The sequence below is a fragment of the Perognathus longimembris genome, chromosome 21 (genome assembly GCF_023159225.1).
Source record: "Perognathus longimembris pacificus isolate PPM17 chromosome 21, ASM2315922v1, whole genome shotgun sequence".
Taxonomy (NCBI): domain Eukaryota; kingdom Metazoa; phylum Chordata; class Mammalia; order Rodentia; family Heteromyidae; genus Perognathus; species Perognathus longimembris.
In genome coordinates this window covers 8,678,502-8,706,037 of record NC_063181.1, presented here as the reverse complement: position 1 = coordinate 8,706,037, position 27,536 = coordinate 8,678,502, and the positions used below count along the sequence as shown (strand labels likewise).

Sequence of the window (27,536 nt, the reverse complement as noted above, 5' to 3'; positions counted from 1 at the left end):
TCAGTGTCCCTTGTGACACCCCTGGAGTTATACAGTCACATGACTGTACAGGTTACTGTTCGTGTTAGATCTCATTACCACCTCATGACATTGAGTTGCAGCTCGAGCTGTAGACTTTACCACTCAGGCTTTTGGCCCAATGGTGTACTTACTTGGTATGATTCTGGCTAGAGAGAGGAAGGAAAGTGTTCTAGATACCGCAGAAGCCCCCACTGGGCTCCCCTGAGTCTCCCCACTTTCCTGCCACGTTCTGGCCAGGAGAGCAGTCTTCTTGGGAAGGACTGAGTGCAGGCCCTCTTGCTGTCTTCCAGCTTTGCATCCAGGGACATCCAAGTCGTCTTCTCTTCCCTCCTACGGCAGGACCACCCTGAGCCGGGTAAGGCCTCCGGACAGAGGCCCGGGGGACCAGGGGCTGCTTCGGAGTGGCCGAGTACTTGCATCTGGGGGGTGCCGGGAGGCCCTCTGAGGGTGAAAGGACCCCTGAGTACAACCCAACTTCCTCTCCTCTGTCCCTGCCCTTCCCTAGCTACAGTCCACAGACTTCAGCCCATCGGGGAGCGAGGCAGGAAGCCCGAGTGAGTATCCTGGCAGCCCGACCTGTTGTGGGGAGCTGGCAGAGGGGTGACCACAGGCCCCCCCCCTGGGGGGAGGGGGCAGGGGGAGACCCCCGGGGAGCTGCCTCTGAACTATGGCTCTTTCTCTGCAGGCCTGCAGGTGAGTCCCCCCTGGAGGGGAGCAGGTCCAGGCACCGGAGGCCAGGGACGGTGTGGGGACAGGGGTGTGTGTGGGGCCACTGAGTTGCCTGGTGAAGACTCAAGAAGCCGGGGGTAAGACTGGGAAGGTCCCCCACCCCACTCTGGCTCACTGCGGCTTTGGTCTCCCCAGAACGGAGAGGGCCAGAGGGGGAGGATGGACCGGGGGAACTCCCTGCCCTGTGTGCTGGAGCAGAAGGTGAGGGCAGGGGACCCTGAGGCCTCCGTGGGGGCGGGCAGTGGGGCGGGCAGAGGCAGGCAAGCTGAGCGCGCTAGCTCATTGGCTAGGGGGCCTCCTGGCGATGACGAGGGGGGGTGGCATCAGAGAAGCCAGGGACACGGATGGCAAGGAAACGGCATGAACCCTGATGGCCCCTCTGCAGGTGGGCACGGGGGCCTAGGCCGTAGAGGGTTGGCACGGACAGAAGCCGCCCCGGAGCCTAAGAGCCCCTCCCCCCTCTCCCCTCCCCCCAGATCTATCCCTATGAAATGCTGGTGGTGACCCACAAGGGACGAACCAAGTTGCCCCCAGGGGTGGATCGAATGCGGCTTGAGGTATGCAGGGAAGAGGCTCTGCCTGCGTACAGGATGGTGGATGGGGTTCTTTCTGTCTGCTCTGCCCGGGGCCCCGCTATGCCCACTCCGGGAGGACCTGGGTCTCCGTGCCATCGAGAGCTGAGCCTCAAGCCTGCCCTGCCTCCTCCCCCCCCCCCCCCAGAGGCACCTGTCCGCGGAGGACTTCTCCAGGGTCTTTGCTATGTCTCCGGAAGAGTTCAGCAAGCTGGCCCTGTGGAAGCGGAACGAGCTCAAGAAGAAGGCTTCTCTCTTCTGACTGTCACAGCCACGGGCCTGGTGACAGTCCCTCCTTGCTGCTCCAGGGCTCTGGGCCCCGGGGGGAGCCACTCGACCCAAAGCACCCTCTTCCCCAGGGGGCCGGGAGCAGTGGGAGCCAGGGCACAGCTCACTGCTCAGGGAGAAGGGGAGCCAAGACCCCTGCGGTCCTGCCCTAGGCCCGGGGCTTCCTCCCACCCCAGGTCCCCGCTGCCTCCCGCAACCCAGCCTGGACTCCAGCACACACCGAGTTAATGTTTGCACCCCCTCTCCCTGCCTGTCGCCGCCCCCCCCCCCCACATGAAGCTCCTCAGAAGCAGGGGAGGGGAGCGAAGAGGACGCCTGGTGGTCAGGCTGTCAGCTCTCCCACACAGAGGTGGGCCAGCTGAGGGACCCCGTGTCTGCCTGCCTGAGGGGACACTCCCCCCCCTCCACCTCCACTGCTTTCCGGCAGCTCCCTGTACCCGCGAGCTTCCTGTTTCTCTGACTGACAGAGGCGGGCTTGCCCCGTCCTCTCTACTTGTGACCCCAAGCTTCAAAGCCTCCCTTGCTCTACCTCCAGGGCTCCCCACAAGCCTTGGCTAAGCGTGGAGACGCTGCCTCTACAATCTAGCTACCACCAGCCTCCAGCCAACGCTGGCTAGGATGCCTCCTGCCAGCACCTGCCCAGGGACCACAGAGATGGGATGGAGAGGCCGGGCTTGGGGCATCTCCCTGAGGCCTGCCCCCCCAGGATCCACCGTGTCCCGTGCACCTCCCCACACCCCAACTCAGCTGTCGACAGAATGTAATTTATTGGGGCACTCCCCACCCCCCCACCCGCAGCTTCCCCCCCCCACCCAACCCCACTCACCCAACCCCACTCACTCCCAGCTCTCTTCTTCACATACGTATGTTTATATAATTATATATATATTTTTTTGCCCAGCTCTGGGCTGTGTGCTCCTGCCCAGACCTCGGCATTCCCTTTCCACTGTGTGTGTGTGAGATCATGTTGAGAGGACTCTGCTTGGAATTAAAAGGTTGCATTGGGTCCCTAAATCAACTTGGTTTTTTGTTTTGTTTTTTTTTAGTGGTTTTCTTTTTTTTTTTTTCCCTTTGGTGGGGGGAAGGGGCAGTACTGGGATTTGAACTCAGGGCCACTGGCCTACTACACAGATGTGCTGCCAGTTAAGTCATGCCCCTATCCCGTCTTGCCATCATTATTTTTTAAGTAGAGTTTTGCTCCCACCACCCACCCGCACCCGCCCCCCGGCCTGGACTGTGATCCTCTTGTTTTAATATCCTGTATAGCTGGATGACAGGTGTAAGACACCACAATGAACTCTTGGTTAAGATAGATGCAATTATCTTTTTTTTCCTATTCTAGTCCTGGGGCTTGAATTTAGAGCCTGTATGGTTTCCTTGAGCTTTTTAGCTCAAAGCTAGTACTCTACTGCTTGAGCCACAGCTCTACTTCAGGTTTTTGTTTGTTGTTTTTTTTTTTGCTGGAGATAAGCATCTCATGGGGCTGGGAATACGACCTAGTGGTAATGTGCTCACCTCCTATACATGAAGCCCTGGGTTTGATTCCTCAGCACCACATATATAGAAAAAGCCAGAAGTGGCGCTGTGGCTCCAGTGGTAGAGCGCTAGCCTTGAGCCAAAAAGAAGCCAGGGACAGTGCTCAGGCCCTGAGTTCAAGCCCCAGGACTGGCAAAAAAAAACAAAACAAAAAGGATCTCATGGACTTTCCTGCCCAGCTGGTTTTGAACTGTGACCTTCAGACCTTGGCCTCCTGCTTAATGAGTTGCAGGTGTGAGCCAATCCATGCTGGTGGTCTCAGACTCACACTACCTTTTTTACCTGGACTAGCCTGGAGTTCTCATCCTCTTGATCTTCACCTCCTGGTTACTGTCTCTTTAGGAGCAAACTAATTAAGAGCATAAGACCCTGAATTCAAGCTCCAATATCTGCACACACACAAAAATGTTTTGTGGTTTTTTTTTTGTTGTTGTTGTTGTTGTTCCCCCAGTGTCATGGATGGGGGGTGGGGAGGGAGCCTCTTCAGGGACTCTGTGATGGTGGCTGGGCGGTGGCAGGTAGGAACAAAACCTTTGTGCCTGGGGGCTGGGAAGAGCAGGCCTCTACCCTTTCCAAGGCCTTCTGCTCACCCTGGCCTCCAGTTCGCAGGCATTTGACCTGGGTGTACCTCCACGGGGCCCAGGGTGCAACTTGCTCTCTGGGGAGGCCAAACACCCCAAAACATCACCACTAGGTGAGAGTGTTGTGAGCTGCCTGTCAAGGATCAGGCAGGGAAGGAAAACTGGCAGAGGAAAAGCAGCAAGAGCAGAGGTCGGGTAGAAACCCAGGGAAGGAGGTGGTGATTTGGTCAAGCAAGACCTCCCGAGAGGAAAAGCTGTGGAGCTTCTGGTCTGCAGGGAGGATGCAGATTTGATAGGGGAATCTGAAGACTATGGGGGGGGGGGGAGGCTGATAAGGGAGGAACACACTGGTTATCACCTGACGGGAACAGACTGAGTGGGTGGAGGCAAAAGTATGTGTGCCTTACACAGACCAGGTGAATTGGAATTACTTCCCAAGGCAGGAACCTAGGACAGGAGCTGCGGTGAGACCCAAGGCCACCAGGATCGTCCAGCCCTTGGGCTTAAAGGAATGCAAAATGGATAATAATCACTTACATTTAAGCAAGTATTTTATAAGAGCTTCCTTGCATATTTTAAGTTATTATGTAAGAGTCCTCTATCATTACAATAAATCTGAGGCACACAGAATTTTACCTCTGTCTCTCCCTCTCCTCTCTCCGTCTCTCCCTCCCCCCTCCCCCTCTCTCCCCCCCCCCCCCCCCTCTCTCCCCTCTCCCCCTTCCCCCTAGGCTTGAACTCTGGACCCAGGTACTCACTGTCTGAGCTTTTTTTTTTTGGCCAGTCCTGGGCCTTGGACTCAGGGCTTGAGCACTGTCCCTGGCTTCTTTTTGCTCAAGGCTAGCACCCTGCCACTTGAGCCACAGTGCCACTTCTGGCTGTTTTCTATATATGTGGTGCTGGGGAATCGAACCCAGGGCTTCATGTATATAAGGCAAGCACTCTTGCCACTAGGCCATATTCCCAGCCCTGTGCTCTACCACTTGAGTCACAGCTTTAACTTCCCCTTTTTTGAGGTTAATTGGAAATAAGGGACTTCCCTGCCTGGGTTGGCCTCTGAACCACGATCCTCAATCTCAGCCTCTTGAATAGTAGCTAGGATTATAGGACTGGTGCCCAGTCCACCCCTCCCCCCTGCCACTCTCCACTCCTCTCCCACCCCCCACTACTGGCTTGGAATTCTGGGTCATTCTGCCTCAGCCTCCTGAGTATTGGGATTACAGGCATGCACCACCATGTCATGTCCGACAGGTCATTTTAGTCCTTTCAGAAAATAAGAAGTTTGTGGAATAGAGACAGTTCACATATGACCAATAAGCTGGGAATGGGGGCCCAGCCTCCTATTTGCTGATTTTGTGGTTGTTGCTGGGGATCAAACTCAATACCTTGTTCATGTTGGGCAAATGCTCTCACACCAAACTCTCTAGACCCTTCCCAGTATGTAGAGCTGCTTTCTGAAGGGAGGCAGGACAGGACAGGCAAGGAGGAGCAAAACTGGGCTTCACTTGTGACTGTGCTAGGCATTAGGGACACAGCAATGTCCGAGCCAGGGAGTCTCCTCTTCACTGAAAGCTTCCAGGCTGATGGGAGAAATGTGAGCATCGCTGAGCTCCAATGGGTGCTAGGAACCATGAGGGGGTGTCAGGGTGGGGGGTGCAGTTTGATACTAAGTCCAAAAGGGTTTTTAAGTTCTAGGGAATTTAGAGCTGCTCAAAGCAGGGCTCTTGGGGCTGGGAATATGGCCGAGTGGCAAAAGTGCTCGCCTCATATACATGAAGCCCTGGGTTCGATTCCTCAGAACCACATATATAGAAAACAGCTGGAAGTGGCACTGTGGCTCAAGTGGCAGAGTGCTAACCTTGAGCAAAAAGAAGCCAGGGACAGGGCTAGAAGTCACCAACACTTTTTTTTTTTCACCGAACACATAGAGTGTGATATTAATTTGTTTTGGTTTTGTCCTGATACCAGGGTTTGAACTAAGGGCTTTCTTGCTCATGGCTGGTACTCTACCACTTGAGACATGCCTCTAACCTGGCTGCTTACTAGCTAATTAGACACTTTACCGCTCCAGCTGGCCTCAGACTATTGTCTCTGGGTGGACACTTCCTGAGTAGCTAGCACTACAGGTGAGAGACACTGGCTGGTTTTTAGTTGATTTTTTTGCTTGTTTGTTTTGAAGCAAGGTCTCTATAGCATAGGCTAGCCTTGAACTAGCAATCTTCCTGCATTTGCCTCATAAGTACTTGGATTATAGTCATACACTATCACTCCAGCTCTTAGGCGTGTGTGTGTGCATGTGTGCACGCGCATGCCCACTATTTTATTATTATTTATTTTTGGCAGTACTGGGGTTTGAACTTTTAGGGCTTTGTGCACGCTAGGCAAGCACTTTCTCAATCACTTTAGCCACATCTCTAGCCCTTTTTGCTTTGGGCACCCATTCAGTCTGTTGCAGTCAGGTAATACGAGTACATTACGTCTCAAGTTTTGCCTAGGACCCTAACCACAACGCTCTAGACCAGGCCCCTGATTAAGATTTTAAAAGTACAAGTAAAGGGCACGAATTCCTCGTACCCTCTCATGATTCCCTGGAGTTACCTGGAAAAGGAGAAAAGTTGGATCTGTCCAGATTTCTTCCCTTATCAGAACCTGACGAGTGTGACCTGAGACCACACTGAAGCTCAGGTCTCCTACCCTTCAGGTGCTTCTATACGCGTGCTTGTTCCTTTGTAAGGCTTCAGAGATGTTCCTTGCACAGAGAGACCAGGTTTCTGTTCGGATTTTGTTGTGGTTAAATGTGGCTAGAAAGGCACGAGGGACCCCCTAGAACAGGCTGTGCAACAGAAACACAACGGCACCAAATACACTGCTGATTATTTTCTAGCAGTGCTTTGAAAAAGCACAAAGCAACAAGTGACATTAACTTTAGAGATGCACTGAGAGGCTCGGTTGTTCTGATGTTGTATATTTCAGCATGTCATCAGCACAATCCATGACCAGGGAGGAAACTGTGGGCCTCCCTTCTTCCCCCACCATATCCAGCTGGGGGAGAGGGAGGGGGAGCCCTTGACCTTCGACCTCAGTTAGGGGCACCCTCGGGCTGTGGGGTTGGGGCAGGGCTTGGGGGAGCAGAGACTTAAGAATCCACACCTTTGACTCAAAAGAAATCCGAATTCCGTATTGAAGACCGGATCGGGGTGTCCCTCCCCCGAGCACCGCGTGGCTCCCACAGGCGCCCCGGGGCGAGTTTCGGTGCGGTCCGCGGGTACGCGCGCCGAGCGACCCTGGCCCACCGCCCGGGGGCGGGTCCGGGGGCGGGGCGCAGGGTTAGGTCCCGCCCCGAGCCACGCCCACACGCAGACTCCACCCAGCGGCCCCGCCCCCTCCGGGTCGCCTCCTCCGCCCGCGAGAGTCGCCGACGCCGCTGCCGCCGCCGCCGCCGCCGCCCGGAGCCGGGCCAGGAGCCGGGCCGGGCCGCCATCATGCTGAGCCGGCTCGGGGCGCTGCTGCAGGAGGCCGTGGGGGCGGTGAGCCCGGGGCTGGCCGGGCCGGAAGGGCGGGCGCGGGGCCTGGGGGCGGGCGGGCGGGCGGGCGCACACCCCTCGGGCGGGGACCCTTCCCGGGCCCAGGCGCCGCTTCCGGGCCGCCGGGCCGCCGGGTCGCGCTCCTCCCGTCCCGCGCGCGCGCGCGCGCCCCCCGCTGGGAACGCCGGTTCCCGGGTCGCGCCTCACTCCGGACCGCCCCACTTCCCCGCTCCGGCTTCCGCTTCCACGCCGCTTCCTGTTTATGTTTCCGGCGCCCCGGAGCCTCCACGGGCTTCTAACTCTTCTTTCCCAAAGCGATCCCGGTCGCCCGGCCGTCAGCCGGTGATTCCCCCCTCCTCGGTCCCTCACCTGGCTCCGGGAACCGCCGGCCCTTCCCCACCGAGCGCCCGGACGGCTCCGCTAGGCCCCTCCCGGCCTGCGGGAGGCCAGCGCGGCCCGGAGCGCGTCGCACACCGCCCTCACCCAGCCCACCTTGAGTTTGGGAGAGGCCAGCCCGCTCCCCCCCCCCCCCCATCAGCATTGACTTGTCACCTTGTCAGTTTGTGTTTGGGCCCATTTGGGAGGTGGGGAGCCGTGAGAGAGAGCAGGTCCGCCCCAGCAGCCCGCTGCGGTTCACCTCCATTCAGCAAGATCACAGTACAGTCTAGATGGAGATCCCCCCTCTCTTTAATGCAACCTCAGAAAGAAGCTGGCACTGAGGTTAATTATTTGGTCTCGGTTTTAATCCACCCTCTAATGGATGAGTTTAGCTTATCAATTGTCTCTGGGGAAAGGACCTTGATTTCACTCCTTTTCAACACCTCCCAATCAAAGCTCTTAATGACATCCGCCTCTGCCTTAGGCAAACTTGTGAAGAAGGAGAAATTCTCCACTTTCCCAGCTGGGAAAGGAGTGGAGAGCCTTAGGCATCCCAGTGGGGATGAGGTTCCCCCCCAAACAAATTTTCCTTTCTCCCTCCCTATCCCCAATCAAAACATGTAGAGTGTGATTTGATCATCTAATGAATCCATACCTCTTGAGACCACTTGCATGGAGGGTAGAGAGATGGACAGGCCAGGTATGATGCTATAATATAAGCCTGGGGGACTAAATTTCTTGTTTCCAATGCAGGAAGCTCAGGCATCCAGGCCTGAGGAGATGTTGGGAGTGGAGATTCTTTTAAGCCAGGATTTTTTTACTCCAAGACAGCATATAGAAGATGTCCTGGAAGTTTGATTGGCTGTGTGTGATTTCTTCCAGACTGGAATCCCTGTTTTTCAGCTCCACTCTCTTGTCTGGGAGCTAGAGCTTTCTCCACATGCACCAACTGGCATGTGACTCAAGAAGAGCGATCCTTTTACCCGGTGCAGGGGGCTCACACCCATAATCCTAGCTACTCAGGAGGCTGAGATTTGAGGATCCAGGTTCAAAGCCAGCTTGGGCAGTCAAATCCTCATCTCCAACTAATAAGCAATAAGCCAGAAGTTGAGGTGTGGCTCGTGGTAGAGTGCCAGTCTTGAGAGAAAAAGTCCAGCAAGAGCTTGAATCCCAGTACTGGTGCACGCACTTGCACTCATGCTCTCTCGAGTGTGAGCGCGTGCTCTCTCTCGCTCTCTCACACACACACACACAGAAGAGTGCTTCCTGCCTTCTCTATCTAGACGGAATAGAAATCTTTGTGGCTATCTTTTTAAAATCTTTGTTGGTTTTGGGACTTGAACTCACGGCCAGGACACTGTCCCTGAGCTGTTTTTGCCCAAGGCTATTGCTCTACCACCTTGAGCCACATCTCCACTTCCTTTTGGGGGTGGGTAATTGGCGAGAAGAGCCCCCTGCCAGGCTGGATTTGAATCTCCATCCTCAGATTTCAGCCTCTTGAATAGCTAGAATTACAGGAGTGAGCCAGCAGCAGCACCTGGCTCTTCTCTCTCTCTCTCTCTCTCTCTCTCTCTCTCTCTCTCTCTCTCTCTTGCTCTCTCTCTTGTTATTATAAAGGTGATGTACAGAGAGAGGGGCTACATTTTCATAAGTCAGGTAATGAGTACATTTCTTTGTGGACAATGTCATTCCTTCCTTCATTCCAGGTTTTCCATTCTATCCCCACCTACCCGTTGTACAGTTCATTTTCAACATAGTGTCTAGTGAGTACCACTGCCTTGATGGCTATTTCTAAAAAAAATTATTCTATCTTTAAAAAGAAATCATTAGGTGTAGATTCTTTGGTCTGGTGTTAAAGCAGCTGGTCGTAGATTCAGGTAGAGATTTCAGCCCTCCTTCTCTCCACCAGTCTGCACTGGCTGACCTGCTTTGTCTTGGGCCTCCCAGTCTTGAACATTCTCCTTGGTTGAAGCCCAGCTGAAAGTTTTTGGATGCTGTAACTGAAATCTGAGACTTTCATCACAGACACTGAGATCACTGATGCTGGTGAAGGGTCCTAGGGCTTCCTAAGAGAAGGCAGCGCGGGCGCAGAGAGCCCGGGCTTTGCTGAGTTAGTTGGCAAGCGTGTACACAGTCCTGCTCAGCAGCAGGTAGGAGGCAGAACTGACCCTCAAGGAGGTCACCGTGTTGGGGAAGCCTGGCAGTAAGAACGCCATAAAGAATGTGACAAGGCAGGAGTATCTGGAAGGACCTTGGGTGCAGTCATTGCAGAAAGGGTCACTGTACCTACAACTATCTGTGAAAGAAGTCAAGATGAGGGCTGGGAATGTGGCCTCGTGGTATGGTGCTTGCCTACCATGCATGAAGCCCTGGGTTCGATTCCTCAGCACCACACACACAGAAGAATCCAAAATGGGCGCTGTGGCTCAAGTGGTAGAGTGCTAGCCTTGAGCAAGAAAAAAAAAAAAAAAGCCAGGGATAGTGCTCAGGCCCTGAGTTCAAGCCCCAGGACTGGCAGAAAAAAAAACAAAAAAAGTCAAGATCACCAGCAACCAAGGTGGGAGTGCGTTTCTCACCCTCTCAGATGCAGGGCTGTCCACCCTCCCCTTACCATGGCCTTCTAAGCATTCGCCCTGCCTTTATCTCCTCTTTTCCATGACACTGCCGCTGGATCTTTCCCCCACACTGCTCACAACATGCCGTTGACCTGCTTCTGTAGAAAGTATCTGGGCTTTGTGGCTTGGCCTCGGACACCCACAAGGGCATTGCCGCTCTTTCCTCAGATGCCCTTTGCCCAGGTTCTTCTGCAGGGAATGACCTCCTACACGGTTGAAATGGGACCCGGTTCAACTTTGACCTCAGGGGGGACCTCAGAAAAGCTTTCTTGGTTGCTGTCTGTTGGAAATGACCTCTCTTTTCTGAGAGATCCCGTCTACCTCTCCTGGGAACGCGCACTACCTTGTAGGTGATTCAGTGTCATTTCATGTTCTTTGCTTGGCACATTTTCTGAGGACCGACGCTTCGTTAGTCATCCTTGGATTTGCTTGCCTATCTAGCAAATCATCCTACACCCAGTAGGTGCTCACAAGTTATTTACTGAATGAATAACGCGATGAACAGATGGCGAGCTCTGTGGCACTGTAAAGCACGTGCCTGGGAGAGGGCTCCGGAGCAGCCGGCCCTTGGCTGGAGCCCACCAGGGGTTCTCAGGAGCTAGACAAATGTAGAGGTCCATGGGGACCCCAGGACAGCGTGGCCTGAGGGGAAAAAAAAACTACAGGTGGAATTGAGTGCTTCTGGGATAGGGACCGTGTATGGTGTATTTTGTTTTTCTCTTGCAAACATTTACTCTGTCAGGAAAGAGGATTGACCTTGTTTGGGAAAGTTTTCAGGGGAAATGGTGGTTATTGGTTCAAGGCCACTTCCAGTGAGTGGGGAGATGGAGAAAGCATTTGTGGAAGAGGGGGAGGGGTGGACTTGCTCAGGTCTGCATCAGAACTCCCCAGGGTGACAAAAGAAGTGGGGGGGCCGGGCAGACCCCGCTAAGAAGAGGTGTCAGAGGCACAGCTAGAAGCCTGAGACCAGAGACTAAATGCACGTTATAAGCAAGGCATTTCCTTTATAATTCTCTCGCGTTACTTCTTGGCTGAATAGAGCCCGCCTTGGCCTGGATGACTGATTTTTGAAGCGTGCCTGTCTGTCCCGCAGTTGCAGCCCGGTGGGGCCACACGGAAACGTGTGGTGTGGTGTCTGTGTCCCCTCCCAGGGTGCTTAGCTGCTCTGGGACCGGAGCCGAAGGATGGGGAGGGGCGGTGGGGGAGTGGGTAAGGCGCGAGGACAGTGCTGCTGTAGCCTGGAGTGATGAGTGGGCGCTCAGCCTCCCAGGCCTGGTGCCCGCTGATGTGACCCAGTGCAAGCCCCTGAGCCTGTGTCCCCGGGAGCGCCGGTGGCAGCAGCCCGTGGTCGCGGGGGCCCTCGCTGAGGCTGCGTCTCTGCTCTCTCTGCAGCGGGAGCCCAGCATCGACCTCCTGCAGGCCTTCGTGGAACACTGGAAGGGCATCACACACTATTACGTCGAGAGCACAGGTAAGGCCTGTTCCTCCGCAGCCCCGAAGGGAGCTCCCAGGAGGGAGCCGGGAGGAAAGCAGGGGCAGAGGGTCACCAGACATCCACTGCCTGGAGTTGGGGCTGACCATTGGAGACAGGGGAACAGATGGATGGAAGGAGGCTGGAGAACTCTGATCACTTGTGGTCCTCATGGATTCGTTGTTGGTCCAACCCTGACCTTTCCAGAAGAGGAAGGATGGGGGCGGGGGGCACATGGAGTTTGAGGATCTCACTGGCTGTAAGGCAGAAGTGGCCTGAAGGACATTTGCCTTATAGAAGTCTGAGGTCAGAGGAGAATGAAAACCAAGGTCTAGCGCATGTCTGGTTCCTTCTTTCTAGGCTGACATCTCTGAGGGTCAAAGCCTTGGTCCTGTCTGGCCCCACTGTAACCACTCAGTGAGAGGCAGGCTCTCATCAGATACTTTGTAGTCAGTTCACCCTTCTTAGTGGCTATGAATTGGTTGCTAGGTCTGGAAATCCTGCATCCCTAGCTTTCCATCTCTGCTAGTTCAGGGTTTGGTTCCAGCCTAGCCTTTCTTAAAGGCCTCCTTTTGAGTCTTAGCCACCCAGTGAAATTACAGAGTGCCTTTGGGCATGATAACCCTTCAAGGGTTCTGTTAGATAACATTTCTCAGGTTTGGCACCGTGGACATTTGCACTACATCATTGTCGTTAAGGGGGTGGGGGGGGGGGCGGGAACTGTCCTGCCTGTGCATGCTCATTAAGGGCCAGCAACTCTTGCCTCTGCCTACTAGATACTAGTGTTGCCTCCCCCAGTGACAGGCAGTAATGTCTCCAGACTTTGCTAAATGTTACCTACAGTACAAAATTGCTCCACAGTTGGAAGCCACCCCTTTAGGCTAAAGATCTGTTGCGGGAGAGCCCCAGTCCACATGAGAGTCAGACAAGGCCCAGAACAGGCTCTGACTGAGGTGGGGGCTTCAGCCCTTGAGCTTCCAGAATGCTTGTTAGACTAGAGGCATTGCGAGGGGATGGGGCTAGCTGCCTTGCCTTAAAGGAAAGCTAGGGGGTGCTCCAAGGCCAGGCCCCGGCTCGGTGGAGCTTTTTTAGCACTACACCCTCTGAGACTGCCTCCCTCCACCCTACCAGTGGCTCCTCCTCCTCAGAGTGCTAGGACAGGTATGACTGGTGTGCAGTCTGCTCTCTGCTTTGTGAGCAACACTACGCTGCCTTCTGTGAATAGAAAGAGGGTATAAACAGGCCCTGGAAGGGGCTAGAATACAGCCACCAAGTCCTGTGAAAGATTCCCCCGGCCCTTAGCTACCAGCCTGTGCCTGGATCAGTCAGGCAGCTTTCAAGACTTTCTGTTCTGTGTGCTTATTACCATGTGTCCCTGTTTCCAGTTTGGAAGAAAATGATGTCGGTGCCTTCGGATACATCCTGAGGCAAGCAGAGGGCTGTGTCCTGAGCCTGGTCCAAAGGGACTTCTGTCTTTCCAAATATATTAGTGTCAGTTGTAAACTTCCATTTCCTGGGGGCCCCCAACCCCTCCCCACAACTCTCCCTTCCGGACTTGGCAGGAGGAAGGTGCTGTTGGCTTGTTGTGGGCAGGTTTTGTTTTGTTTTGTTTGTTTTTGTCAGTATTGGGCCTGGGTACCATCCCTTAGTTTTTGCAGTCGAGGCTGGTGCTCTGTCACTTGAACCACAGCTCCACTTCCGGTTTTTGAGTGGTTAATTGGAGACAAGAGTCTCACGGGGACTTTTCTACCCGGGCTGGCTTTGAACCATGCTCCTCAGCTCTCAGCCTCCCGAGTAGCTAGGATGACAGGCCTGAGCCACTGGTGCCCAACAAGAAGGTACTGTTTTTAACTCTGAGTACTCCTGCTGTATCATGGATCTCACCTAGATGAGAACACCCCAGCCAAGAAAACAGACATTCCCTGGCGGCTGAAGCAGATGCTGGACATCCTAGTGTATGAGGAGAGGCAGCAGGCGGCCGCGGGCGAGGCGGGGCCCTGTCTGGAGTACCTGCTGCAGCACAAGATCCTGGAGACCCTGTGCACCCTGGGCAAGGCCGAGGTAAGCATGCCCCGCAGCCCCCCGCCAGGCCCCCGGTCCGAGTGTCCCGCCGCCCGGCGTTCTGACATGAGGGTGGGAGGCCAGGCGGGTTGGGCACTGGGGCTCCCATCACGGCGTGCTAGGCTGCGTTCTAGATGCTGGACATCAAGGGCGGGATAATCCCCGTTATCCATGGAGGACTGGTTCCAGCACCCCACTTCTCTCAGATACCAAAATCAGTAGGGTCCCGGAACCCATCCCCATGGGGCCCGAGGGATGCTCTCAGCACCGTGTGTGTGTGTGTGTGTGTGTGTGTGTGTGTGTGTGTGTGTGTGTGTATGTATGTTCATGTGTGTGTCCGTCCAGACCTTTGCACATGCTAGGCAAATATTCTATCACCAAGGTACCTCCCCAGCCCTTCCTCATGTATCTTTAAATGATCTCCAGATGACTTACAATGCCTAGTACTACGTAATCGCTATGAAAATAGTTGTTGCCCTGCATTGATTAGGAAATAATAAGAAAAAGTCTGTACATGTCCAGTGCAGATTTGATGTTTCTGGTTCAAATACTTTTCTTTTTCTTCTTCTGGCTTGAACTCAGGTGCTGTCTCTGAGCTGCTTTTTGCTCAAGGCTATCAAGTATTCTATCACTTGAGCCACAGCTTCACTTCTGGCTTTTGTAGTTTTTTGTTTTGTTTTGTTTTTTTGCCAGTCCTGGGGCTTGAACTCAGGGCCTGAGTACTGTCCCTGGCTTCTTTTTGCTCAAGGCTAGCACTCTTACCACTTGAGCCATAGCACCACTTTTGGCTTTTTCTATATATGTGGTACTGAGGAATCGAACCCAGGGCTTCATGTATACGAGGTGAGCACTCTACCACTAGGCCATATTCCCAGCCCCTTGGGTAGTTTTTTGAAGAGTCTCACTGAGCTGTGATCCTCAGATCTCGGCCTCCTGAGTAGCTAGGCTGACAGGTGTAAGCCACTTTGGATCTGAGGTTGGGTGAACCTACTGAAGCAGGACCCGCAGATACAGAGAACCTGAGCTGTGGCCGAGGACGTCCTCAGCCCGGTAGCTCCCTGGGGAAGAGTGTTCTGGCAGCCGGGCGTGGCCGGGCCTCTGATGGGGGCTCCGTTCCTGACCCAGTACCCCCCAGGCATGCGGCAGCAGGTGTTCCAGTTCTTCAGCAAGGTCCTGGCCCAGGTGCAGCACCCCCTGCTGCACTACCTCAGCGTCCACAGGCCTGTGCAGGTGAGGCTCAGCCGCCCAAGGGGGGTCCGGGCATAGGGTCCCCCTCCTCTCCATCCTGCTTCCGCTTCTGTCCTGCTTCCCTAACAGAAACTTCTCCGACTTGGTGGGACAGTCCCTGGGTCCCTCACCGAGAAGGAGGAGGTTCAGTTCACCAGCGTCCTCTGCTCCAAGATCCAGCAAGACCCGGAGCTGCTCACCTATATCCTGGAGGTAAGCATGTCTTCAGCGGGCAGGCGGACCCAGCGCCCAGGGGGACGCCCCTGCGTCCTTGACACACGGGAGAACCGGCGCCCAGCAGGGACTCCAGGCCAAGGCCCTGTCTGTGCACCTTGCACTTGTGTTTTAGTTGTAGTAAACACACATAACAATGCATAACATCTTTTTTTGATTATGTGTTAGTACTGGGGCTTGAACTCGGGGCCTCACACTCTTGTTTGGCTTTTTTTACTCAAGGCTGGCTCTTTACTATCTGAGCCACAACTCCACTTCTGGAGATGAGTCCCACAGACTTTCCTGCCCAGGCTGGCTTTGAGCCACAGACCTCAGATCTCAGCCTCCCAACTATAGCTAGGGTTACTGGTGAGCCACTAAGCACTCAAACATCTCAGTGTCCCCCTGCACTTTTAAGGAAAGACTCTGAGACATGGAATGGTGTTTGCTGTGACCTGGCCTCCTTCGACTTTCTTTTCAGGGTAAAAAGATTATAAGCAAGAAGAAAGCTGGGGTTCCAGACCCAAGCGGCCACAGGGACAAGGGCTGTTCCCACAGCAGTGTTCCTGACGGACGTCCCCAACTAGATGGGGTGCCTCATGGAGCCCAGGCCCTGAACAGCCACCTGCCTGTTGAGACGGAGGGGCCAGATGGTGGCACTGGGGACAGCAACTTAATCACCTCCCTGCTCGGGCTGTGTAGGAGCAAGGTGCGCTGCAGAGAGGGCCAGGGTGGGCGCGCCAAAGGGTGGGGGAAACTGGGGGGGGGGGAGTGTGACATGGGGTATTGGTGCTGGTCCCTCAAGTTGTCTTCCCACCCTTCAGAAGAGCCGGGTGGCTCTGAAGGCCCAGGAGAACCTGCTGCTTCTGGTGAACGTGGCCTCCCCAGCAGCTGCCGCCTACCTGGCGCAGAGCACCCCCTGTTGCGTGGCAATCGCGGAGCACCTGTGCCAGCTCTACCGGTCCCTGCCTGCCTTCCTGGACCCTGCAGACATCGCCACTCTGGAAGGCATCAGCTGGAGGTGGGTCGTGGGCCTGATCGCGGTGTGGGATGGGGACTCCCATTAGCGTCCTCCTTCCCGAGTTCCCGCCAATCCCCAAGGACTTTCTTAGCCCCCTGAAAGCATTGTTTTTGTTTCCGACTACAAAGCCCAAATAACTGACCCCAGCCACCAAAGGTTCCAGATGTAAGAGAGGGGGACCAGCTCCCAGATATCCTTAAGGAAGACGGGGCGACTTGTGACACCCTGGTTCCTTTCCTTCAGGCTACCCAGTGCCCCATCGGATGAGGCAGCCTTCCCTGGCAGGGAGGCTCTGGCCGCCTTCCTGGGCTGGTTTGATTATTGCGACCACCTTATCACAGAGGCACAGGCGGTAAGCAAGGGTGGGCGTGGCCAGGGCGCTCTCGGGGCTCCCTTGCTGTCTTTTTGTTGTTGTTGTTGTTGCCAGTCCTGGGCCTTGGACTCAGGGCTTGAGCACTGTCCCTGGCTTCTTTTTGCTCAAGGCTAGCACTCTGCCACTTGAGCCACAGCGCCACTTCTGGCCATTTTCTGTATATGTGGTGCTGAGGAATCGAACCCAGGGCCTCATGAATATGAGGCAGGCACTCTAGCCACTAGGCCATATCCCCAGCCCTGCCTTGCTGTCTTGTCTTGAAGACAGACCGCTGCAGCAGGTGCATGGGAACCTGGGCCAGGAGCCACCGGGCCCCTCTGGCGTGTCTGGTGCTACAAGAACACAGTGGTTCTTTACGGTGGCTGGGATAGGCGTAAACGCATTGCACTCCGGCTCTGGCTCCCAGGTGGTTGCAGATGCTTTGGCCAGAGCCGTGGTTGAGAAGCTGTTCGTGGGGACTCTGCAAGCCCAGCTCCTGCACGTGTAAGTGTCTTGTCTAGCTCCCTGTTCGTAGCCCTGGTCTGCATTCGGCTCGCTAACTCCCAACACCACTCGAGTCTCTTCCCAGCCCACAGGCTAGGGGCCAGCTTGATCAGTCATGTCTGTGGACTCTGCTGGTTAGTCTTAGGCCGGCCTTTCCCCAGCCACTTGGGCTCAATGATGTTCTCAGCAGGAGTGGGGAGGGGGTGTGTGACCTGAGATGAAAGGACAGCCGTAAAGGGTTCTGCCCCCCTGCATGTGTTTGCTCTGCGTGCCTCCTCACTCTGTCTGCTTGGCTTGGCACATCGCTCGCCTGGCTAAGGTGCCCTCTCTCCACAGATCGGAGCAGAGCATCCTGACCTCCACTGCCCTGCTAACGGCCATGCTGCACCAGCTCTGCTCGCCGGGGCTGCTTCAGGAGACGGTGGCCTTCCTCCTAGGTACCGACTGTCAGCCTGCAGCTACGGAAGAGGGCCCTCGTACCCTGTGTGCCCACCTCATTGCGCACTGTGACCATCTCTCTGATGAGGTGAGGCAGGAAGGCCCTCATCTCTGCTTGCCTGCTGCCCCCCAACGTCTCCTGAGCACTTCTTCACACTTCAGCTAGCTTGCCCGGGTGACTCCACCTAGGAGGCCTGGCTCTCTCAAAGCACGTGGCACAAACAGCCAAACTTGTTCTTGGCATAGTAATATTCTATGATCTCATGCTTTTCATGGCCCTGTGTATTCTGCAAACTGCTTTCCCATTCATTTGTCTTGGAGACTGCAGCGTTCGGTGAGATAGAGGAAGTGGAAAGTTCAGTTTTTTAAGTGTGGAAAGGGACTCACAGAGAAGCCAGTGGGACCATCCAGACTTCCTGCATCCCAGGCCCCCCCCCCCACCCCTTTCCACCCCTTGAAAGTCCCCGGCCAATGAGCTGGCACTAGGCTCAAGGGGACTCGTAGTTCCTAGGCCCCAGGAGCTGGGAGGGGAACTGCTGGCACAGATCCTCTGACCCCTTTCGCCCCAGATCAGCATTGCTACACTACGGCTATTTGAAGAGCTACTCCAGAAGCCCCACGAGCAGATTGTCCGTGGTTTGGTCCTGTGCAACCTCGAGGGCCGCCTCTACGTGGCTCGGAGCTCACCCGAGCCCGAGAGCTATGAGGACACCTTGTGAGTATCACCCAGGGGGGAGGCTGGGGCCTCCCTGGACTCGCGCCCAGGCCCACCCATCCATTCGTGTGTGCATGCCGGTCCCCCTGGCTGCAGAGACCTGGAGGAGGACCCCTACTTCACAGATGGCTTCCTGGATTCTGGCCTTCAGCCCTCTGCCAAACCTCACCCAGCTCCCACCACCAGTTCTGACGGCAAAACAGCAGTAACTGAGATCGTCAACAGGTGAGGAGAAGGTCAGGCATTTGCGTGCTGTCTTCGGGGGTCCAGTGAGCAGGGGGCGGTGGGCGGAGCCTAGGAAGCACCTCTACACTGAGGCTTCTGTCCCTCAGCTTCCTCTGCCTGGTCCCTGAGGAGGCCAAGACCTCGGCCTTCCTAGAAGAGACTGGGTACGACACATACGTCCACGATGCCTACGGACTGGTAAGTGGCCACTCCCGTGTGCCCTTCCTTGTTGTTGCAAGCTCTGCCCACGTGGCCCACCTCTCTGGGAATCCCAGAGAGTCACTTCCTCCCCTGCCTCTCCCCAACTCTGCTTCAGTTCCAGGAATGCAGCTCCCGCGTGGCCCCCTGGGGCTGGCCCCCCGGCCCTGCACCCTTGGACCCCCATGAGCCAGAACGGCCCTTCTTTGAGGGTCACTTCCTCCAAGTGCTGTTTGACCGCATGGCCCGGATTTTGGACCAGGTAGCCCACAGACTGGGCCCCAGGTTGGGTCACCCCAGCCTTCTCCCCGAGCCCCCCACCCTTCACCTTTCCCCGGGCGGGAAGCCCCGTCTCGCCTCTGCTCCACACGCCCTAACACGCTCTGGCCCTCAGCCCCAGGGAATCCATGACACACGCACCACGTGACTCCCCCACCCCCGCACACATTCCCACCAGCCAGGCGCCCGGGGAGGGGAGTGCAGGAACGCCTCCCACCCCTCACCAGGGCCATCTTGTTCCCCACAGCCATACAGCCTGAACCTGCAAGTGACCTCCGTCCTGTCCCGGCTCGCCCTCTTCCCTCACCCCCATATCCACGAGTACCTCCTGGATCCCTACATCAACCTGGCCCCCGGCTGCAGGAGCTTGTTCTCCGTGCTGGTCAGGGTGAGGAGCCCGGGGGGCCCGGGAGGGGCGGGGGTCAAGGCTGGGGGGCACCCTTGCCAGAGCCGGGGACAGCACAGGTCTCCCACCCCCACCTCCCGTGGCAGGGCCGAGCCCGGAAAGCCCGCGAGCTCTCCATCTCCGTCCTCTCTGCTTCCTGCTGTAGGTGATTGGGGACTTGATGCAAAGAATTCATAGGGTACCCCAGTTTCCGGGCAAACTGCTCCTGGTACGAAAGCAGCTCATGGGCCAGGTTCCTGGGGAACAGTAAGTAATTGAGGGGAGCAGGAGGTGTGTCTGGCCGCTGGGTGGAGCCTTGTGGACATCAGCCCACTGGCGGCCGTGTTTCTCTGCTGTCTCCTCAGGCTGGACCACCAGACCCTCCTTCAGGGTGTGGTAGTGCTGGAGGAATTCTGCAAGGAGCTGGCTGCCATCGCGTTCGTCAAGTTCCCCCCCCATGGTCCTCACCTGAACCTCTCCCCACCCCCGGAAGGGCAAGTCTGAGCCAGGAGCAGGACGGGCGGGGAGACTCTCGTCTGCACCTCTGCCCCAGAGCGGCCTCCTGCCTGGCCCTGCTGTCCTCCGGACTGGGGGCCATGGCTGAGCTGACTCCGGAGACCTCGGCCTGTCCCCACGCAGACCGGGCCTTCGGGGAGGTGTCGAGAAACAAGAGAGCCGCTGCCCGGAGCCAGGGTGCCCTTGAGGGCTTCTTGGCGCAGCCGGGTGATGGCTGAGGAGCCGCAGCCCCTGTCCCTCGTCTTGCGTGACCATCCCCTTGCACTGGCACGTGCGGGCAGGGCCCAGGCCTGTGCCAGTCCAGGGCAACGGGATGAAGTGTGGGCTCCAGGCCAGAGACAGACAGAGAGAAAGAGACAGAGACAGACAGAGAGAGAGAGAGAGGCCACAAACGTCTGTGCCACACTAGGTACCTGGGAAGCTGCTGACATTTTGGCAGGCTTCTCTCCTGCCTTCTTGGCTTAAATGGCGGCAGAGGGGAGGTGAGTGAGGGGGATGCAGACGGAGCCCTCCCCCACCCCACCCACCCCACCCCCGCCCTTCCTACTCTGCCCTCCTGGAGACTTGCAAAATTCCCAACCGCCGCATGGCAAATGCCCAAAGCATGCTCCGCGCCCAGGCGGGGGCAGCTGCTAATGAGAACCTTGGCGCAGCTGCAGCCAGGGCGGGCGAGGGCCTGGGAGCCGGGTGCCAGGCTCCAGCTCCAGCTGGTTCCTCTCTGGCGCCTTCTGAACCCGTCCCGGCAGGTCCACAACACCTGGGCAGAGAGGTCACAGGCCAGCAGAGGTGGACTCCCCAGGGTTCCCAATGGAGCGCCCTCCTGGGAGGGCAGAAGCTCTTGGGGTACAGATGAGGCAGGACCCCCCCTCCCCCAACTGCAGACCCCTGAGGCCCGGTGAGGAGGAGCCAGGACACGGGAGGCCTGTTGTGGGGTTGTTCTCCCTGCGTGCCCTCCTCGGCTGGGGCTGCCACCCCACCCAGCCCGAATCTGTCCGGACCTGCAAGCGCACTGGGCGGCGCCAGGCATTACCTCACAGCGAGACTGCAGTTGCTGGCTTGGCTCCTGGGCAAGGAGGAGCAGGCCAGAGCCCCTTTTGCTTCCTTTTCCTGCCCAGGCCGCCTCTCGAAGCTGGGCACAGGTTGCCAAAAGGTGACATGAAAGAGGAGGAAACTCAATGACCTCTACCTCTCCCACATTCCTCCCAGCGGGGGAGGACTTCACGCTGCTCTGAAGCACACACGTGTGCGCGTGCACGCATCCGGGTGCTGGTGGGAGACGGGAGCCCATCTCAAGTGGATAAACGGAATCGGGACTCGCAAGTTCTTGGACTCGGCAGGGGTGTCTGGGCATCACAGACCCTCACCTCTGCCTCAAAGCACTTTGGCGTTTGTGTGGTGTCGTCCCCCACAGCACAGCAATAAATGTGTGGTTGTGTGGACACAGTGGCTCTGCCTGAGGTTTCTCCACTACTCAGAAAGTAAGCTTTCTCTGCTACTTTAGACTCATCCTCCATCCCAAGAAACTGAATGTCCAGACCTAGAAAGAAGAGAGGGCTGTGGCATTAAACCCTGTGCTCCTCTTCCACACCCGGGAGCCAGACTCCTGGCTCACCTGAGACAGCCCATCCGCCCTGGAGCCACCTTGAAGGGCAACGCTCCGTGGTGATGTGTGCAAGTCTTTTTCCTGTGCTTGTGCTGTGTGACTGTTAGCTGAGAACAGTGGGCCCGCTACTTCATCGTGCCCATGGATGAGTAGGAGGGGGCACTCAGCAGTAAGGCACCTGCTTAGCATGGGCAACAACCTGGGTTCCACCCCAAGCACCATAAAACAATGCGTGGCCAGGCGCTGGTGGCTCACGCCTGTAACCCAGCTGCTCAGAAGGCCGAGATCAGAGGGTCAGGGTTCAGAGCCACCCCAGGCAAGACCAGTCTCTTATCTCCGATGAACCACCAGAAAACAAAGTAGAGCTATGGCCCAAAGTGATAGAGTGCTAGCCTTGAGCAAAGAACTCGGAGACAGCGCCAGGGCCCTTGGTTCAAGCCCCAGGAGCGTCAAGGTGAACAAACATGTCTGGAGAGAGGAAAGGGTACTATGAGGGCTGCCGGAGTCAGGCAGGCTGAGAACTTGGAGAGGGTCCCTCCGACGGCCCCTTTTCACCTGGGAACACAATTCACCTAGGGGGCTTTGAAGAATGCCAGTGCCCATCTCCCTCCAGCAGTTGGGTCAACACAGGTCGGGCAGCGTGATCCCATATCTCTAGGTGATTCAAATATGTTCCCAGTGTCGAGAACTACCAGGCTGCACAAAGGTGCAAGGCCTATGTGCCTCTGATCATATAAAATACTTATCGAAATAAGCCCTAACAGGCTAAATAGCGGTGGTATCAATCTAAGTGTTATGGACTGGGAAGGTGGAGACAATAGTGTGTTTTCTCAGAGAAAGTATGTTCTCAGAGGCCCAAGAACTATCTGCTTTCTCAGGTTGTAGTCTACAGTTCAGTGACACTGAGAGGATGCCCAGTCACCTTAGAAGCTGTCATCAGCAACTCCGTTTTTCCCCTCCTTTTTTTTGGGGGGGGGGGTGAGGGTCGTGGGGCTTGGTTGCTGTCCCTGAGCTCTTTAGCTCAAGGCTAGTGCTCTGCTACTTGAGCCACAGCGCCACTTCTGGTTTTCTAGTGGTTAAGTGGAAATAAGAGTCTCAGGGAGGGCTGGGAATGTGGCTTAGTGGTAGAATGCTTGCCTAGCATGCATGAAGCCCTGGGTTCAAATCCTCAGTACCACATAAACAGAAAAGGTGGGAAGAAGAGCTGTGGCTCAAGTGGTAGAGTGCTAGCCTTGAGCAAAAAGAAGCTCAGGGACAGTGCTCAGGGCCCAAGACTGGCCAAAAAAATAAAAAAATAAAAAATAAAAATCCTGTGATTCCACTGGGCTGAAAAAAAAAATTAGGGTGGTGGTGGTGCAATCAGGTTAAAACTAAAATTGTAAAAAGCAGAAGGCAGGACGGGACCAGCATCAGAGCCCCAGGAAGCTCAAGGATTGAGAAATGTGGGCAGAAGGCTACACTTAGTGTTCCCCACCCCTCAGCCCCCAGTGAGGTCCTCCCTGGGGGATGTGGCCCCTTAGGGTCCCATCCAAGCAGGACAGAAGAGCTGGAGGACAGAGCATCTGTACCACTGGGACAGTTGGGGACAGGCCAGGGTGGCTGTGGGCAAGCCCAGGGGACAGCAGGCCTCCAAGACAACCTGCTCCCTGTAGACGTTTAGGCAAGAGATGGCTGTAAGCAACACTTTACTCAGCAAGGAAAACCCTCCGCCAGGTTCTGCGTGCTGGGAAGGCTCGGCATGCAGCCCGTATGAAGAACGTACAGGTAGAGAGAAGGAGGGAAATCCATCTGCGTTTTAGAAAGCTCCTCGCTCCCTTAAGGAAAAGCATGGCGTCCTCAGGGCAATTCGGCCCTTGAGCTCTGGCCCCTTTGCTGGGTGGAAGGCACTGTCCCATCGGATGCAGTGTGGAGAGTCACCTGGAGATGCGACCTGGAGAGTCACCGCTGCGTTCAGCGCGATCATCCCTGACTGCAGTAGCCGCTGCCCGCACCTCCCTATCTGCTCACTGGGACAACAGAGGAGTCCTGCAGTCGCTGTAGGAGCTGTTTTTGTAGATCTTCCTCCATCACTTTCCACCAAAAGTAGTTCTCACTCCGAACCTTTGGGGGCTCTTCTTCGATTCCTGGGTTCCGAAAAGCCACAGTCACCAACACATTCATGCAGATGCCATCTATATTGTCTCTGCCCAGATGTTGTAGTCCAAGTAACCCTTTGGTCTCTATTGCCAAGTTGTGCAGCGTCAGACACTCCTGTAGCAACCGCAGGATGGCCACCTTAATGCCCCCCCTCTGCTCCATGGGGGTAAAGCCACAGGCGGTGATGGGCAAGTGAGGCACCCCCACTGTGCCCACCAACACCCACACTGTCTGGACATTGGTGAAGGTGGCCACAAGCCGCTGGCAGACCAGACTGCAAGGCAGCTCCTGGGGCAGAACAAGAGGATGGCTGGCCTGCTGCAGGTACCGAGCCGCTGACTCGACCACATACAGGACATCGCGGGCTCGCAGTGGAGTGGGCAGGGACAGCCGAGGGAACCAGCCAGCCTGCAGGGACTCGGCATCTGCCTCCTTGGAAGTCTTGAGAGCTCCGCCTACAGGAGGTGGAGGGGGGTGTGAAGAGAAATGCGTGAATCTGCGGCATCTGGGACAGTTAGCATGGAGGGGGGCTTCCGAGCGGTTCCACTCACCAGAGGTCAAACCAGGGGGCAAGGCGGCAGTGGGCCCCTGTGTGCATGCCCCCATTTGGGCTGTACCTGTGGGGCGGGCGAGGAACACAAAGCGGATCCAGGCAGGACCCCGCTCCTCCACAGACAGCAGAGTCACTGGGTCACAGTGCAGTCCGGCCTCCTCCTTCACCTCCCGGCGCATGGCCTCCACGATGGTCTCTCCAGGTTCCATTCTCCCCGCTGGGAGGTACCAGGACCCCCGGCACTCCCTCTTGGCCTCCTGGATCAATAGCACCTCATCCTGAGGGGGGGACAGGAGAGGAATTGTTCACCCCTCCACCACCGGGAGGAGAGCTCCAGGAGAGCAGACCAACAAGCAGCCTGCCCTGCTCTGGAGCCAAGTTTACGAGACTCCCTTCCTGACGGGCACCTTCAGGATGTCCAGCAAGCAAGCAGGTCCCTGTGTGGCCAGAGGCTGCAGCCAGTTCCTCTCTGCCTCCTCCTCTGGGTGCAGCGAGACCTCTGCTGCAGGGAAAGAGCTGAGATCCCTCAGGAGCCCACAGGGCAGGAGACAGGGCATGACACCTGACAGGGACGGCCACCTATGACAGGCCCACCATGTCTGTGTACGTCACGGTGTGGCCCTCATGCCCTATGGGGTCTACAAACTGCTTTTGGGGGTCCCCCCCTCTGAGGTCTGAGCTTTGAAACTGGCTCCCACCCCCACCCGGCTTCCTTGGACCCTTCCCTATTACCCTGGTCCCCTGCGGTTGCTATCTTACTGACTCGCACAGTGAGGAGCACCAACAGGTGCTGAGGGGGCGGGGGAGGGTCAGAGGCCGGACTAACTGGGGGGCCACGGGTCGCCATTCCCGGGACTTCTACGCCGGGGGCACCGTTCTGGGCTCCCAGGAAGGCAGAGGGAGCAGAGTCGTCCCCTGGGGGAGCTCAGGCGTGTGGGGACAGGGGGACCGTGGCAGGGCTCGGGCGCGAATGTCAGAGTGCTTTGCAACACTGGGGGGGGGGGGGGCGTGAGGGGGAGCCACAGGGCGGGCGACCGCGGCCTGCCGTTGGCTGTTGGCTCGCCGGCCCGCCCTGGGCCCGGAGGCGCGCGCCCCAGGCCCGGCGGGTGGAGGCCCGGCGGGTGGAGGCCGGCGGGTGGAGGCTCACCTGCTCGTTGAGGAACACGGCCACTACCACGTAGCAGACGTTCTTCCGCAGCCTCACGGGCACCGGCGGGTGGCCGGCGGGCTCAGAGTCATACCGGTGCACGAGTAGCCCCTGGCCCCCCAGCACGGCCGCCAGAGCCCCCGCCGGGCTTTCCGCGGCCATCGGACGCCCCTGGGAGGCGGCGAGCGGAGACCCTGCGGACCCTGCGGGAAAGCGGGATGGCGCAGGCCCCGCCCCCGCCCCGCCCCTGAGGCCTCCGGCCGGCGCCAACGCGGAAGTGCCCGGCCAGCCCCGGCTGCTGATTGGCTGCGCGTCGCCGAGGCCTGCCCCGTCAATCACCGAGGGGGCGGGGCCATCCCGTGAAGGGGCGGGGCCGCGGCCGCGGGGACTCGCCCGGGCTTTTACGCTCTTCTCCGTTCTCTGGCTCCCGGGACGAGTCGGGCCGCCCGGTGACCAAGTCCCCCAAGGGCTCACCGGTCCGCACAGGTTCTGAGGGTGACGTCATTTCGACGGCAGGGCGCGTCGCGTCGGTGGCGTCACTGCCCGGTGACGTCACAGAGGCCTAGGCCGGTCACTCCGACCTGCTGTTTGCCATCAGTCATAAACAAAATCGGGAAGTGCCGGAGGCGATCGCTTCTCAAGTGAATGACCGACTGCATTAAAATGCACCTAATGTCACTAAGTAGCCGTGAGTGTGTGTGTGTGTGTGTGTGTGTGTGTGTGTGCGCGCGCCCCCCCCCCCCCGCACTGGGGTTTGAACTTGGGGGGGGGGTCTCACACTCTTGCCTGGCTCCCTCCACCTCCAGGTTGGAGCTCTGCTGCTTGAGCACCTCCATTCCTCCCTTTTTGCTGGTTAATGGGAGCTAAAAGTGGACGTTTCTGCCACAGCTGGTTCAAACCTCCATCCTCAGATCTCAACCTCCAGAACAGCTGGAATTACGGGCAGGAGTTACCAGAACCTCGCTTTCCCATGGACTTCTATCTCAGAGATTCTGAGCTGTTTGGAGAGATGGATGTTGACCTAGGGGATAGGCTGTGTGCTAAATGGCTGGTTCGAGTAGGAGGAGGAACCTCCCAGGAGGGAGGTTCAGGGCTGATGAGAAGGTGGGCAGGGCAGGGGATGGGAGGATGGGTTTGGAGTTGAGAGATGGGGGCCTGGAATCAGTGGCAGTAGCAGGCATCAGAGTCTCCCTGCCCACTACATTTCCTGTCACATTTCAAGGCCTCTCTGCTACAGACTGAAGCCTGAGAGGGCAGAAGTGGTGCCCTCCCACCCAGCATGCAGGGCCTGGAGGATGGGAAACAGGGTGTGGGTTTTGTCTGGCCAGCTCCTGCTTCTCTCTGAGCCTGACCTTTCCTCTTCAGAGCTTCCTTTAACCTTTTCTCAGGACAGCAAGGCAGCGCCAGCTGGGAGGAATCTTTGAAGCAAGCCAAGTCTGGACTCACCCTGTCCAAGCTGTCCCTTTCCCCTCCCTCCTGCTGCCTCTGTGCCTGCCTTTAGGGGGACAGTGGCTTGGTAGTCCTGATCAGGCCCTAGACTTCAAGCTAGACATCCAGCCAACTGCTGTCTGGCTTGTTCTGTGCCCCTGGGTAAGTTATGACCCCAGTTTCTCATCTGTAATGTAGGGTCACAACAGCCTTCCTTTTACAGAGTTGTTCGGGAGCCAAGATATGAGGGGAGGAGCTGTATAAATTGTCCAACACTGGGCATGGTTGCCAACCCTCCAGCCTGAGCCTGCTTGGCCACAGTAACTTGTTGCTACCACACGAAGATCTCCCCTTAGGAAAGGTGCCCACAGGGCTGCCATGGATCTAGACTTCACTCTTGGTAATCTGAGGCACATTGGACTGGCCTCCTTGGGCTCTTCTCACATGCTGGTGTTGAGCAAGGACCCTGGGACATACCATTGAGCCACACTATTTTGAGTCACTCGCTGAATGCCGCTGGCCCCAACCCCCATGGAAACATTCTTCTCTCCTCCAAACCACGGAGGTCGAGGTCGAGGTGGTTGGCAGCTTGTCAGCCTCTTTGCTGTGTGAGAGTGTATTTCTATCCCTCAGTTTTCCCATCTGTGAAGTGGGGGCAGCGTCGGTCCTAGACTCCTTTCTGCCTCCCGGGGATGATTTGAGAAGGTGAGGTCATGTCTAGGCTGGGCTCTGAGAGCTTCAGAGGCGTCCTAAGATAAACACCAGACAACCTAACTGCCTGGACTAAACCGCAGCTCCTTTCCCCATGACCACTGGGGAA

At 56.9% G+C, this 27,536-nt stretch overlaps 3 protein-coding genes and 1 long non-coding RNA gene across 12 annotated transcripts in view; 2 read left to right on the top strand and 2 right to left on the bottom strand.

Moving 5' to 3' along the window:
• Dmtn (dematin actin binding protein) overlaps positions 1 to 2,628 on the top strand; it is a 28,307-nt gene extending 25,679 nt beyond the window's left edge. For 5 of the 6 annotated variants that reach the window (XM_048330424.1, XM_048330419.1, XM_048330420.1 and 2 more), the window contains 6 exons: positions 312 to 376; positions 527 to 572; positions 704 to 714; positions 886 to 951; positions 1,227 to 1,307; positions 1,471 to 2,628. In XM_048330424.1, the coding sequence (XP_048186381.1) occupies positions 312 to 376; positions 527 to 572; positions 704 to 714; positions 886 to 951; positions 1,227 to 1,307; positions 1,471 to 1,584 (383 nt within the window). In that variant the 3' untranslated portion in view covers positions 1,585 to 2,628. The remainder of the gene's footprint in view (positions 1 to 311; positions 377 to 526; positions 573 to 703; positions 715 to 885; positions 952 to 1,226; positions 1,308 to 1,470) is intronic. The other variant, XM_048330423.1, reaches the window with a different exon arrangement.
• A 4,497-nt stretch (positions 2,629 to 7,125) lies between these two features.
• Fhip2b (FHF complex subunit HOOK interacting protein 2B) lies at positions 7,126 to 21,286 on the top strand. Of its 2 annotated transcripts, none has more exons than XM_048330599.1 (17): positions 7,126 to 7,254; positions 11,637 to 11,715; positions 13,604 to 13,776; positions 14,902 to 15,006; positions 15,094 to 15,216; positions 15,698 to 15,925; positions 16,041 to 16,237; positions 16,481 to 16,589; positions 17,017 to 17,093; positions 17,430 to 17,619; positions 18,101 to 18,246; positions 18,343 to 18,471; positions 18,579 to 18,669; positions 18,788 to 18,931; positions 19,196 to 19,336; positions 19,500 to 19,600; positions 19,699 to 21,286. In XM_048330599.1, the coding sequence occupies exons 1-17, from the start codon at positions 7,210 to 7,212 to the stop codon at positions 19,835 to 19,837; spliced, it is 2,217 nt and encodes a 738-aa protein (XP_048186556.1). In that variant the 5' UTR covers positions 7,126 to 7,209; the 3' UTR covers positions 19,838 to 21,286. The 2 variants fall into 2 exon arrangements, with proteins under 2 accessions (XP_048186556.1, XP_048186555.1); XM_048330598.1 differs by having other exon boundaries at positions 16,041 to 16,254; positions 16,477 to 16,589.
• LOC125339448 lies at positions 10,116 to 15,377 on the bottom strand. Its single transcript, XR_007208538.1, has 3 exons — positions 15,366 to 15,377; positions 14,328 to 14,331; positions 10,116 to 10,275 (listed from the first exon to the last, which is right to left on the bottom strand). It is a non-coding gene; the product is annotated as an uncharacterized LOC125339448 (long non-coding RNA).
• On the bottom strand, positions 18,263 to 25,529 carry Nudt18 (nudix hydrolase 18). Of its 3 annotated transcripts, XM_048330601.1 has the most exons (4): positions 25,289 to 25,529; positions 24,140 to 24,419; positions 23,423 to 24,043; positions 18,263 to 18,276 (listed from the first exon to the last, which is right to left on the bottom strand). In XM_048330601.1, the coding sequence occupies exons 1-3, from the start codon at positions 25,448 to 25,450 to the stop codon at positions 23,448 to 23,450; spliced, it is 1,038 nt and encodes a 345-aa protein (XP_048186558.1). In that variant the 5' UTR covers positions 25,451 to 25,529; the 3' UTR covers positions 18,263 to 18,276; positions 23,423 to 23,447. The 3 variants fall into 3 exon arrangements, with proteins under 3 accessions (XP_048186558.1, XP_048186557.1, XP_048186559.1); XM_048330600.1 differs by lacking the exon at positions 18,263 to 18,276 and having other exon boundaries at positions 23,006 to 24,043; XM_048330602.1 differs by lacking the exon at positions 18,263 to 18,276 and having other exon boundaries at positions 23,006 to 24,043; positions 24,206 to 24,419; positions 25,289 to 25,527.
• Positions 25,530 to 27,536: the final 2,007 nt, after the last annotated feature.

Bases quoted from the DNA above. Each gene is read 5' to 3' on its own strand.
- Fhip2b (XM_048330598.1), top strand. From the start codon at position 7,210: ATGCTGAGCCGGCTCGGGGCGCTGCTGCAGGAGGCCGTGGGGGCG. The intron at 15,926-16,040 runs GTGCGCTGCAGA...CCCACCCTTCAG, and splicing joins TCGGGCTGTGTAGGAGCAAG to AAGAGCCGGGTGGCTCTGAA. The intron at 19,601-19,698 runs GTAAGTAATTGA...CTGTCTCCTCAG, and splicing joins GGCCAGGTTCCTGGGGAACA to GCTGGACCACCAGACCCTCC.
- Nudt18 (XM_048330601.1), bottom strand. From the start codon at position 25,450: ATGGCCGCGGAAAGCCCGGCGGGGGCTCTGGCGGCCGTGCTGGGGGGC. The intron at 24,420-25,288 runs GTGAGCCTCCAC...TCCCCCCCTCAG, and splicing joins CCGTGTTCCTCAACGAGCAG to GATGAGGTGCTATTGATCCA. The intron at 24,044-24,139 runs GTGAGTGGAACC...CACCTCCTGTAG, and splicing joins GCCCCCTGGTTTGACCTCTG to GCGGAGCTCTCAAGACTTCC.